This window comes from Ptychodera flava, chromosome 2 (assembly GCF_041260155.1).
Source record: "Ptychodera flava strain L36383 chromosome 2, AS_Pfla_20210202, whole genome shotgun sequence".
Lineage (NCBI taxonomy): Eukaryota > Metazoa > Hemichordata > Enteropneusta > Ptychoderidae > Ptychodera > Ptychodera flava.
The window spans coordinates 37,306,705-37,319,246 of record NC_091929.1 but is presented as its reverse complement, the minus strand read 5'-3'; the positions used below and the strand labels follow the sequence as shown (position 1 = coordinate 37,319,246).

Sequence of the window (12,542 nt, the reverse complement as noted above, 5' to 3'; positions counted from 1 at the left end):
CCATATCTACAGGTCGCAGTGAAGAAAGCTCTCTGACAATTAATTGAACTTTACACGATACGTCCCGATCTTTTAATCTTATGATTGAGCTCCAGGTACAGCATGAAAAAAAGTTCTTCGCAGATGAATGTTAGAGGTCGCCCTACACTTCAGCATAACTGATATCCCCTCAATCTATAGCTGCCCCACTGTGTAGCTGCCCACCCCTGTTGAAAACAATATAATCTCCCAGCGCCATGATAAGTGGACACATCTGCCGATGTGATTGTGTGTATGTGTTGTCTATAGATGTCACTTTCATCGTGTCGGCTATGACGAAAGGAAGGGACTCGCCATGAGGTTTCTGCGAAAGTTTGGGCTCAAAACGCGAGTTCCTCTTCTCTTCTACCTTTTGATCGTCGTGGGGATTTGTCTGACACTGTTAGTCTTCAGAAACATCGAAAATGGTCGACATAACTCCCAATACTACGCGGATCGCAGTCACGTTGATCTCGAACGACGATGGGCCGAGTTCAGCAGGTAATGGTCACTATGTGTGTGTACGTGTGCCATAACATTGCAATATCCTTTATATAAGTTTTAATCTCCTGGTTTTATGCATCAGGGACGCGTGCAAAACCATTTGTCCTTCATGGGTCGCTGGATGTGCGACAACTTTACCCTACAACTTACATAAAGCAACCAGGCGATTATGATTCGTGTAAATGAGCTCGGTGAAATGGGAAGATATTCAGTAGATGATTTCACAGACTGAGTGACGCTGTCATAATCAGAGCCCTTAGGAAGACCCCGCGATAAAGACGCCAGTATCACCTATATCATCATCAGTTTTTGTCAATGTAGCGAGTACCTCCATGGTTTCTGTCAACAAGCATGAACCGTCAATCTTTTATGTCCACAGAGTTGTGCGTCTCACCACAGTTCCTCAACCCACAGTGCCTCAACCCATCCGGACTGGGGTCTCGCAAAATAGTCTGGACGGCATCTGGGGCTTAGGATATATATGATTAATGAAGTAATAATACCATAGATGTGCACATTATTAACACGGAAATCGACTTAAATTTTAACCCGCAATGTTTACGCAAATTGCCCAGCGCAACGCTACCCGTCAATATGTGTACTTTCAGCAACAGTTATCGCCATGGGTGGACAACCCGTAACTGTATTGCCCAGTGAAGGTACCTTGCAGGTATGATCGTCATAATGGGGGATGGACCATTTGATATCCGGGGGGGGGGGGTGGTGTCTACAAGATTTACAAAAAAAAAGATTCCCAGCAGATGACAATAAAAAAGCCAAAGAAGTCTTGAACCCCCACCCCCAAAGAAGATGGGAGAGTTGAAAAAATGTATAATGGTTCTGGTAAAAATATCTTGCTACCTCATCAATCTTCCAGACAGTGACCCCGCCCAGGATATCAAATGGTCCATCCCTTTTGATGTGATGGACATGCCAACATTCGGAATTTCATAAATAGTACCGACTGAAACTATGCTTCAATATTCTAACCCTATTCAGCTTCGGAAAAATCTAATTACACCCTCATCGGTTATGTTTCTGTCTCCTAGTAATTGTTGCCGGTATTCAACATTCTTACTGTTTGTAGTCAGGATTTCAGTCAAATTAGTTTCACCTTCGGAACTTATAACACTAACAGCCTCAGGGTTTTGCAATGCCATGGTACGGTCACAATATTGCATCTTCAGAACCTATAACACTAACAGCCTCAGGGCTTTGCAATGCCATGGTACAGTCACAATATTGCTCAGTCGTACCATTATCAACTATATATTGCAGCTATAGAATGAAAGGGTAAAAATATTTTCATAGCAATTTTCCCAAACATTTATGCAGATATCTACAATTTAGTTCAAGTCTTGATGATAATCTTCATACAAAAAGTGTTAGGGGTACTTCCAAGGTCAAATGCGCATGTAATATGGAGTGAGTTTGGTGTTTACAACACATAATCCACAATATTTATAGCAGAAAAGAGAATAATATCGTTTGGAGAAGAAAAGTCTCCCATGATAAATACCAATCAACATTTTTGGTAATGCTAGACCAGTTTACCGTTACATTTAGTCAGCATACTGTTGAACAGTGTGATACATGTACAGTGACATTTTGCAGTTATCGTAAGTGTAACTTACAGGGAGATGGCTGTAAATTTTCATAATATTTCAAATCTTTTTGTATGTAAAATGCTTCTTCTGTTTTGCCTAAAACCATCTTGAAATTACTCAACACTAACCTTGATAACAGGACACAATACATACTGTATCGTACGATATGCATTCATATAATTGTAAACAAATGAATTTTGGTCCGGACAAGAATTCACTAACAGGCTTTGTTGACAATTTGAATACTGGGTATTTGGGACATAGTTGTAAGAGCAGCACAAGAAAGTGTTCTAGCATTGTACAAGCTGCCGCTATAAACACCTCAGCTAAGACTTCAGTTTGGAAAATATTTTGTTGAATCTAGATGCTAGAGCAGATCTCACGACTTGTAACATTAATATGACATACCCGTATTAGTTTAATAATACATTTATCTCCTGATTCTTTTTTGTAGGAATAAACATTTATTCATTTATTTAATCAGAAATCTGAAGCATATCAGTTTCTTCATGTTCATTATTCATCATCCGGAAACTATTTACTCATGATGCAGTACTCTGTCAAAATTAGAGTGAAATTAAAAGTTAATTATGCTCATTATTAATAAATTTATCCCTGTGTATCATGTGAAAAATACGATGAGATAATATTCAGGGGGAAAGAACTACAATAAAAATTTTGTGTTTTGAAACAATACATTGGTTGCTAACAATTAAGGGTAAAAGAGAAGGATGATAAAATATTTCTGCAGGTTGTACTCTTTTAAAAGATTGTGTCAATCAATTTATGGAAAACAGATACCTCAAATAAGACACCGTATTCTATTTTTGTTTCCCTTCCCATAGATTACTTGATACCAATAACTTGAAATGTATGTGCTGGTGTTTCAACTGTTGTACTGACATGTTTTGTCTTTTGAACAACTCGTCTTACTCATATGAGAAAGATGTGAAAAATTCAGATTTTGATAACGGAATTTTAAGTCGCTGTGACTTTCAAAATATTTCAAAATATTGTTGTGATTTTACATATATCAGTATTGGAGGATGTATATCTGCCTGGTATTAGTATTACACTTGACAAAGTAAATTACGCATGGCTCGATTTGAAGTGGTAAATGTTACGCTATCAGTATCTATTTGGTGCATCCGGAGTCATTTCCACCGATATGTAGCTTCATATAATTTAGACATTAAAGGTACAAAGTCGGCCATTTTTCATGAATTTTGTTTGATACAAGATACTACTTATATTATTTGACATGTTGAAAGATACTGAATGAATGGGTGACCATGCATATAATTCGACCCCGGTTAGATACGATACATGAAACCATTGAGAAAATGAATTAATAATGGTCATGATCATTAATTCATTTTCGCGATGGTTTCGTTTATCTTGTCTAAAAACAGGGTCGCAAATATGCATGGTCACCCATTCTCACGTACAATGGCTCGGCCATCACAATTCTGAAGAATCAAAGGATACTTGTCTGAAAATTGATGTAGTTTCTGTGATAAATCTTCTCAGAGTCAGACTAAAAGAAGATGAAATGAACTAGCCATCTATATTTGATTAGATGCTAGCCTGTCTTTCGTGTACTTCAGTGTGACAGTGGCATACTCGTTCTCTGTGTTCACCATTTATATGCAGACTATTTATTTGCCAGTGTCTGTACTTGACCCACGTTTCTTAATGTCTGATTTCAGATTACTTGGCTTTATCGAAAATTTGTGTGGATGGAACACTTGACAAAAAAAGTTTATCTCCTTCAATTCATTTGTTTGCAGCAGAAATACATCTCACCTGCTGCTAAACAATGTTTCAACTTTTGCAGAGTTGATTCCTTTATGATCGACTCATATTACTGGCTGATAACTGCACCTGACAGTGTTGGCAACACCTCGATTCAGACAATATGTCTAGTTCATCAAATGCCAACGGGTCAATGCAAACCTCTGTAATGGATGATAATCTTGCTTTAGTGTTCACTGAAATACTTGTGTCTACACATACAGTATTTATCAATATTTTTACCTTAGTTATTTATTAATAAGCTGTTTATATGCAAGCAAGATATCACCAGGGTTCTAGCTATAAACCTATAGAATGTATGATACAATGATGCCAAGAATTTAAAAATAAAAAATGCAACTTTGTGAAAGCCTAAATATTGCATTGTGTAATACATTCACATAGCATTAGGACTTTCTCATAAATGAGTGAAAAAAAGTGATTTTAAACAGGTACAGAATTTCTTCAATATAGATACTGTGTTCAGTTACCATATGTCATGGGTATAGAAATATCCGCAAAGGACAATGTGCACATTATGGGCAACATATTGTTCACAGGATTTTCACGTTTATGAAAATTGATATACGATGCGGTAGGGGATAATGTCCCATCTCGTTTGAGTTCAAAATACGGAACTGAAAAGGTCTGTTAATTGGAAATTTGAAATTTACCTGGCGGAAGTCACGACCTTAATTAGACATGCCAACGAGGAAAGCGATAATCAGACGCAGTTACGGACAACATGTCTGTCCTTGAGCAAAATGTAATATGCTAGTGTTTGCAAATTGATGAAGGGAGTTATACAATTTTTTGTTACCAGTTTTTGTCACTCTCTGCCATGAAAGGATCATCTTGTATAATGAATATCTTATGTAATATTCAATATCATATGTGATATTCAATATCTTATGTAATATTCAAAATCAAATGTAGAAAAAATTGCTAAACATTGCAGTGGCGATTGTCCCATTTATGTTTTAGGAAAAGATTAAAAAATAATGAATGTTCTGTGAAGTCTAGTGTAAAATAATATTGAAGATCAATTACGGTTTAAGATTTAGTCAATAGGTTACATAATAATTGTGAATAAAGTTAGTATTACAATATTATAGTTGAAGTTGAGAGGTATTATTTTCAGTCTTTGTAAAAACCACTCAAAGTAAAAATAAATAGTAAATGAATAAAAAATAAATAAATAGACTGATAAGTGTATAGGTAATTGTTCATGCTCCAATAGACAAACGATACCAAAATAAATGAAAAAAGGATATTTTTACCATGAACAATCCGTGTACACTGTTAGCATAAACAAATCATTTAAACTTTAATACTGGGTACATGAATACCTTCTAAGAAAGATACATATATAACAAATACATTTCTGGTAACCATGGTCAGATGAAAAACAGTCAAATCAATATGCTGCTCGAACCTGTGCATTCAACAATGGCGCCTTGAAGTGGTCAATTCAACTCGATATATTGTCTTCATCTTTCTGTAAAGTAGAGGGCAATTGGTAATAACGCCTACACTGTGACCGTCATGCCACATACAAATGTGATACTCCAGGCTAAGCGCACTTTGTATCTACAATGTTAAATCATTTATCTATCCACCCTGCTACACAGGATAATCCATTTGTCCACAAGCGTCTGTTTCTATTTCAGTCAAGTCGCTTTCACATCACCATTTTATCACCATTTTTCAACCAATCTCATTGTGAACTTGTACAGGTCTGTGCTCATGGTCACAAGTTCACAATGAGATTGGTTGAAAAATGGTGATAAAATGGTGATGTGAAAGCTACTTGACTGATATAGGGTGACACGTAATAACTGTAACATTTAATGATATTTCATTGCTTTTACAACATAAAACACGCACTTTCTTTTTCTCCCTAGGTTATGTTGAACAAGAAAATATTAGCTTTAATACAGATCAATCCATTGAGTACAATACGTTGGTAAATGTATGAGTTATATTTTCCACAATTTTCTGAAATGAGAAAAAACGGAAATGGTGCCCTTTAATTTGATATTTCAAAATGTGTGGGGAGACTGTGTTGCTATGGTGATTTGTCCAGCCTAGCCTATTTTCTCGTTATATTCACAACATTTGTCAGCAGTACCCAGGAGAGGATTGGGGGGGATTTACTGAGTTCCATGTCAAATACACGCCGTTCGACATAGTCTGTAGATGATATGTGGTCATATCTTTCTTCATAGCTTGTTAAAATGTAAAATTAAGAACAAACCAAACCTTTCATATATATTTCAGTTTTTAGTTACCTTGTCTTGTCTTATGATGAATTTGAAGTAATTTGTACTTTTCATAGAGTGTATTTTGTTGTGATATCTGTGTACCCTTTGACTGGCAATTAGTGCAAGACCTAGCCCTGGTTTCCAACTCAAAGCTATAGTACCAAACAAGGACAAGATTCTCGCCTAATTTACATACTTTTTAAAATATTTTTGTTTGACAAGTTGCCTGACATTACCAATTCAACATTTTATCCCAAATTTACATTTCAAACAACATAACTATACAAAGTGGCTGTCGTTGGTGATATCGTTATCAGTGTTGTACTGTTTTACAATGTCAGGGCCTCGGAAGATTAGGAAAGAGTGGTTGATATAGTTAACATTCAGCCTTGCCTACTTTATTAACCCTTTGCGCCAAAGTCAATTTTTGTTGCTTTTATAAAATATACTCCCGTCAATTTTTTTAGATGTTTGCCAAAATTTTAATAAAAAATTGTAACCAATGAGATGTGATGTCCATCTGGTCCAAAATTATCAAAAAAATTACAGAAAAATTCATAAAAATCTGTAAAATGTTGCACTAAAATTTTGGTGGGAAAATTGCAGCACTAAAAGGGTTAATAGTATTGATATGGGAAGTGAAACATTATGATCAAATGTGGTATCTACCAAAAATATCCACTAATTAATTAATTCTCTCGCACTGTACAAAGCTTTACCTTAACAACCACAATGGTGTCACGTTCAATTATGTTTAAGTTCATGCACGATTTTCAGGTGGGGAATGACAGAAAAGCAAAAAACTACTGATTGTTCCCCGTTAACCTGTTAAAGTACAGATGATTTTTTTCCAAACTGCTAAAATTTGCAATCAATAGTGTTTCCCCTGTGCTGTGATCAATTAAAAAATTAGTGAAATATATTGTGCCTGTATACAATTGAGGTAGAACATGCCTTGGGGACAGATATTCAGACTCTCAAATTTCTACAATTCTTTTCTGATCTACCACTTGTGGGGGCTCATTTTAAAGCTCTTGGAGAAAAAAAAACTTTCACCATCTTAGTTTTTCGAAAATCCAAACATTTAATTTTCCCCCGTAGAGTTAACACAGGAATGGCGGCCATTTTGAATTTCAAATATCGCAATATGTTGGGTAATCTGTTTCGCTAGCTCCAAACTTTGCACAGTGACCCCGATACTTATTGTTGATTTGGTAAGAGAATGGTTGAAAGTTTCATTTCCTAAAGTTTGAGCAAAAGTTGAAGTCTTTCACTTTAGAGGAGCATACTACCTTAATACATTTTCTCTGTTTGCAATTGATACAATTTGCTCATTTTTCAGGCACAATGCTGATCTCTTCGATGACAAACATGAAGGAGACTACCTGAGTCTGAATTTACTGATGTATGATGGTGATAGCAGGGGCAGACACAAAAACGAAACATTGCTGGCTGACCGTAGGAGACAAGATGTGGCTGATAGACTGTGGCAGCTGCGTCCACAGGGAGATAAGTTGTCACAATTCAACATAGTGAAGCCTTGCACCAGGCCACGTCATAACATCACGTTTTTGAAAATTCACAAGACTGGAAGTTCAACTGTACAGAATATGTTACTCAGATATGGCCGCCGTCACAATTTGAAGTTTGTCCTGCCGCCACGTGGGCACTACCTAGGCTACCCATATTTTTTCCAAAAGTCAAATATGCTTGAATCTCCAGACGGTATTTATAACATATTCTGTCACCACACAAGATTTAATAACCATGTAATTACGGAAATCATGCCTCCGAACACAATCTTTGTCACAATTCTACGAGACCCTGTCACGGTATTTGAAAGCGCGTTCACGTACTTCCTCATCGGCAGAAGATGTGGCTATGCAGATGATGACCCCCTAGCTCTGCAGAAATTCTTAGAAGATCCAAGAGCATGCTATAACAGATTGACGAAACGTTCACATGTACGAAATAATCTCTTCTTCGATTTTGGCATGGAGGAAGGTGACTTTGACAGTGATGAGTTGATCGATAACGCAATCAGGATGATTGATCAGAAGTTTTCGCTCGTAATGATCGCAGAATATTTTGAGGAATCAATCATTCTACTTAAAAATTTACTCTGCTGGGATTTTGGTGACATCAAATACTTTAAAATGAACGCCCGAAATGAGGAGTCCATCAAACAAGTCACAGACGATATGAAACGGAAAATCCTGTCATGGAACAGTGCTGATAAAAGACTTTATGATTACTTTAACCAGACATTCTGGAGAAAAGTAAAACAGTATGGCCTGAATGAAATGACACGCGATGTAAGCGAACTGAGAGAAATTAATCAACTCTGGAAACATAAGTGTTTGCAGTCGGACGAGATCACAGAAAAAGGGGCCGGCAACTTTAAGATTTTTCAACCACCAGGAGTCAAGATCAACAACTTTCAACTCAGACCTGAAGCAGAACACAACACGGAGTGTAAAATGATGGTGCTTCCTGAAATACAGTTCACCAGCGAGCTGAGGAAGAGACAATTTCCACAACTACAGCAGCAAAGTCCAAAACGAAAGAGAATGAATCAAAGAGTATTGGTTTTATAAATCTTTACATGTACAACTTGATGTGGAGTCTATCACACCAATTTGTTTTTTATCGTGTCAAACCGACTGTTTATGAACTGAGCAGACAGTTTCAGTAACAGCATTGATGAGGTGTCCGGAGTGCACAAAAATGTTTCCATATAAAAGTGGTGTTGAAGGAAAGACATGAGTAAAAGTATGTGAAAGCAGCCCTTTTGATATGAACTGCAAGGGCTTTCTTAGGGGGCTTCTATGACTTCCCAAATGACTCCTTAGGTTACTGATGATTACTGATGATGGCAAGTTTCTTGTGTGCTAGATAGCAGTGGATGAGGGACACAGTATTGTTTAACAGCCTTTCCTCATTGCTGACGTATCAAGCTGAAGCAGTGCATGTGCTTTTGACAAGAGTGAAAATTTGATGTTTTTGTCAGTCATCCATCCCTGCAGATAGTTGTCTGCAGAAATGCAATATATTTTATAATTTCTTAGATATTGAGGCATCAAACCGGTGCTGTTTTTAATGTTCTTTCACCAGGGTCGCTCTGGGTTCCAAAAAAATAGTTTATACCACTGTAGGTGTTTGAATACAATTTGTTGTATGCAGTCAACGGACCATTTTTTAATACGTCCAAGTCCACGAGAATTGATTCACCATTGACAAAATGTTTATGAAGTACAGTTAGCAATTTTTACTGTGTATTTTTTAATGTATTATATAGTCACTTGTAAGACCGTAGACAACTGAAATAGAGATGGCATCATTTTCCACAGCTGTGCTGTGAATGGCTGTGACCTCAATTTGACCCTGAATTTGCAAATGAGAATGAAGAACTTCAAACTTTATTTTAATACAGAGTACATTTCTTGCACTCAGATTTCTACAGCAAGGTTCACGCTGTATCTCCCTCAAATGACTCTATAAGATTTCCTTGTAATCTAGATCAAGCATTTCAATTTTAGCACCAATACCCCAGGGTATTTGCTTTGAGTTCATTAAAGGTATATAGTCACCTGTAATCTAAATATGCCATATATGGTCAAAGGGGCGTTCCTTGGTATTCAAAATGCCCATGTGAGGGCGCTGTTTTTAAAAAGCGGCCACCCGCTTAAAATCTGTGATTGGTTAGATTTTCTCTTTCCATGGTAACTGTGGCAAAATTGGAACAGGTGACAGTATACCTTTAACCCTATCGCAAACAGTCATTTTATTGATGCCATTTTTGGGACTTTTACGCTCAAAATACAAATACTGGAAAGAACTCATGGTTGATAGCCGTCGTCAAGAGGTGCTGCAAATTAGCAATACACAGACATACCATACAGAAACAGCACAAACAGAATTGTGATGGCAGAATTGTGATCAGTGACTACCCACAGTACGTAGATGAGGAAAGCGCATAGATGATGTATTCATTGTCGAGTGGTGCTACTACTAGTTCAGCAATACAATGACATACAATACAGTAATAGCACTTTACGATTTGTCTCTGCTGGAATGTTATCAATGATAACTTTAATACAGTGTAAAGATTAGGAAACAGCATTTAACAATATCTGTGCTGAATGGGTGGAACAGAAGGCGACAGAGTATGGGACTCAATGCACTTTGAACTCATAAACTTTGCATTTAGGCTCACAATAGCACTAATCGCAAATGACATCACTATTTCTCATTAATATGCATAAATAAATATTTGTCTGCGTTTACCTCATAAAAGACGAATAAAACCTGCTAGTGTTACAATGGCTACTAAAAGTCACACTAATTCATATGAAATTATGGCTCAGACTACAAGTGCAACAACAGCCGCACATACAACAACAAAATTTGTCTGAATTTAATTTTTGGCAGCATTGTCCAATGTTGCGTGCATGCAGCTATTTTTAGTAACAAACCTGAAATCGCGATCAACGCCATTATCTTTTCACATTGATATCAACAAGCAGTGTGCTCAACTTTCAACATGATACCAAGAAATAATCGATTGTACTTAATTTTAGCAAATTTGATATTTATGTTTGTAAAGAGTTTTACTTTATGACAAGCCATATGTGGTGCCCAAATTCTTCTCGCAAAAAGCGCTACCATCACATGGGTAGGGGATTGTACATATCTCACACGCACATACAAGATCCATCTCTCCAAGTTTATGTAATTTTTCACCAGTTTTGTAATGTGTGCTTTTAAAACCAAAACAACCAAAGACTGCCAGATTTTTTATTTCTGACAAGTTCCAATTCCTGAAAATATGGCAGGGATATCACCCGTGGATATTTATCCTTTCTATTTATTGAAAAACATGTATTTTGTTCTTCCTGTATGCAATATTAAAGTTCTTTGAAATATGTTTTATTGGTCTATTATAGTTTTTTTGTTACAACAAGGTAAAATTGAAGCACCACTACGTAATCACAGTTATTCATCCCCATACTGGAGCAATTTTTCTTATTCATTAAATCTGTTCTTGTTTGATTGTAAGATGAAAAACAGTTGTTGCAAATCATATTTGGCATTGTCTGTCATCCAAGGAATTTAACATCAAAATTATTGCGGAAATTTTGTGATTCTTTACATAAATGAAAAAAAACTAAGTAGCAGGTTCTGTTTCTTGCCAAGAAAAGCAGTGGATACATTAGTTTTTGCCAAAGTCAAGTTTCTCTTTCAACATATAAACAAAAACAAAAGACTGCATGCTATTAAGTTTTGTTGATATGTGCTTGCTTTAATACTCTGAACAAATACTCTGAACAGCAAACTTATGAAATGCGTCATGGGTAAATCTTTGACATTGTCACTGATCATTATTTTAAGAGTGATTTTTCATTTTATTAAAATCCAGTTCAAAAATAGCTTTATAGCTTTGTGTGTTGTCTACCATTTTAGATATCTTAAAATGGCATACACTTACCTGTTCAACACTATGGTTTGGCCCAAACTTATTGTTATCAATGGTGATGGTGGACCAGTATACATGGAGTAGGGGCGGACAGGTTAAATGAGAAAAACACATCTACATTCATCTGATATTGATCCTGTAGGGCACTCTGCATCACAGTGACATTTCAGCTCAAGACAAAGATGAATTATTCAAGTCGGTGGTGGCTAGAGAGACACGACTCGAAGGTAAAATGTGCTACAGAGACAGATATGAGGACACTCAGATTTTTACAATCCTTTTCTGCTCTACCACATGAAGGGGCTCAATTTAAACCTACTGGATCTAGAAAAATAATTCACCTCCGTAGTTTTTTGAAAATTATTTTTCCTATAGAGTAAACACAGTTATGGCGGCCATTTTGAATTTCAAATTTTGGTAATATTAGGTTGTTCCTCTAGTGCCAAACTTTGTATGATGACACCTTTTTATTCTTGATTTGGTAAGAGAATGGTTTAAGTTTCCTTTGGAAAAGTTTGAGTAAGAGTTTAAGGCTTTCACTTTCGAGGCACATATGATACTCCCTTACATTTAAAAGTGGCGGCAAAGGATACCACAAATGTTGCTTATTTTCAGTGATATTCCAAATGTGTGTTGAAACTGAAAATTGGTCTCTCTGTACTCAAAAGGCTTTAGGTACGTAGATGTGTGGATCCAGGTGTTTTTTGAAAGCTTAAAAGTTACGGTGTTTTTCAATAAATTGCTGTCAATCTTGCTTTGTACACTACTGTGAAGCATACTCTATGATAATTTGCACACGTGAGATTCATGGGGTGCTAGGTGCACTGAGTGGATGAAAAAAACATAATTGCTTTGAAAGTGATTGACCAGCAAGAGATC

The 12,542-nt window shown here is 36.4% G+C and overlaps 1 protein-coding gene across 1 annotated transcript; it reads left to right on the top strand.

The window, feature by feature from the left end:
- Positions 1 to 230: 230 nt before the first annotated feature.
- On the top strand, positions 231 to 11,115 carry LOC139120245 (galactosylceramide sulfotransferase-like). The gene is made up of 2 exons (XM_070684478.1): positions 231 to 519; positions 7,530 to 11,115. Exons 1-2 carry the CDS (start codon positions 335 to 337, stop codon positions 8,782 to 8,784), a joined length of 1,440 nt encoding a protein of 479 aa, XP_070540579.1. The 5' UTR covers positions 231 to 334; the 3' UTR covers positions 8,785 to 11,115.
- Positions 11,116 to 12,542: the final 1,427 nt, after the last annotated feature.

What these genes read in the sequence shown, in the direction of transcription:
- LOC139120245 (XM_070684478.1), top strand. Translation starts at nt 335, where the DNA reads ATGAGGTTTCTGCGAAAGTTTGGGCTCAAAACGCGAGTTCCTCTTCTC. An exon ending in CGATGGGCCGAGTTCAGCAG is followed by an intron (nt 520 to 7,529) that starts GTAATGGTCACT and finishes CTCATTTTTCAG; the next exon opens with GCACAATGCTGATCTCTTCG.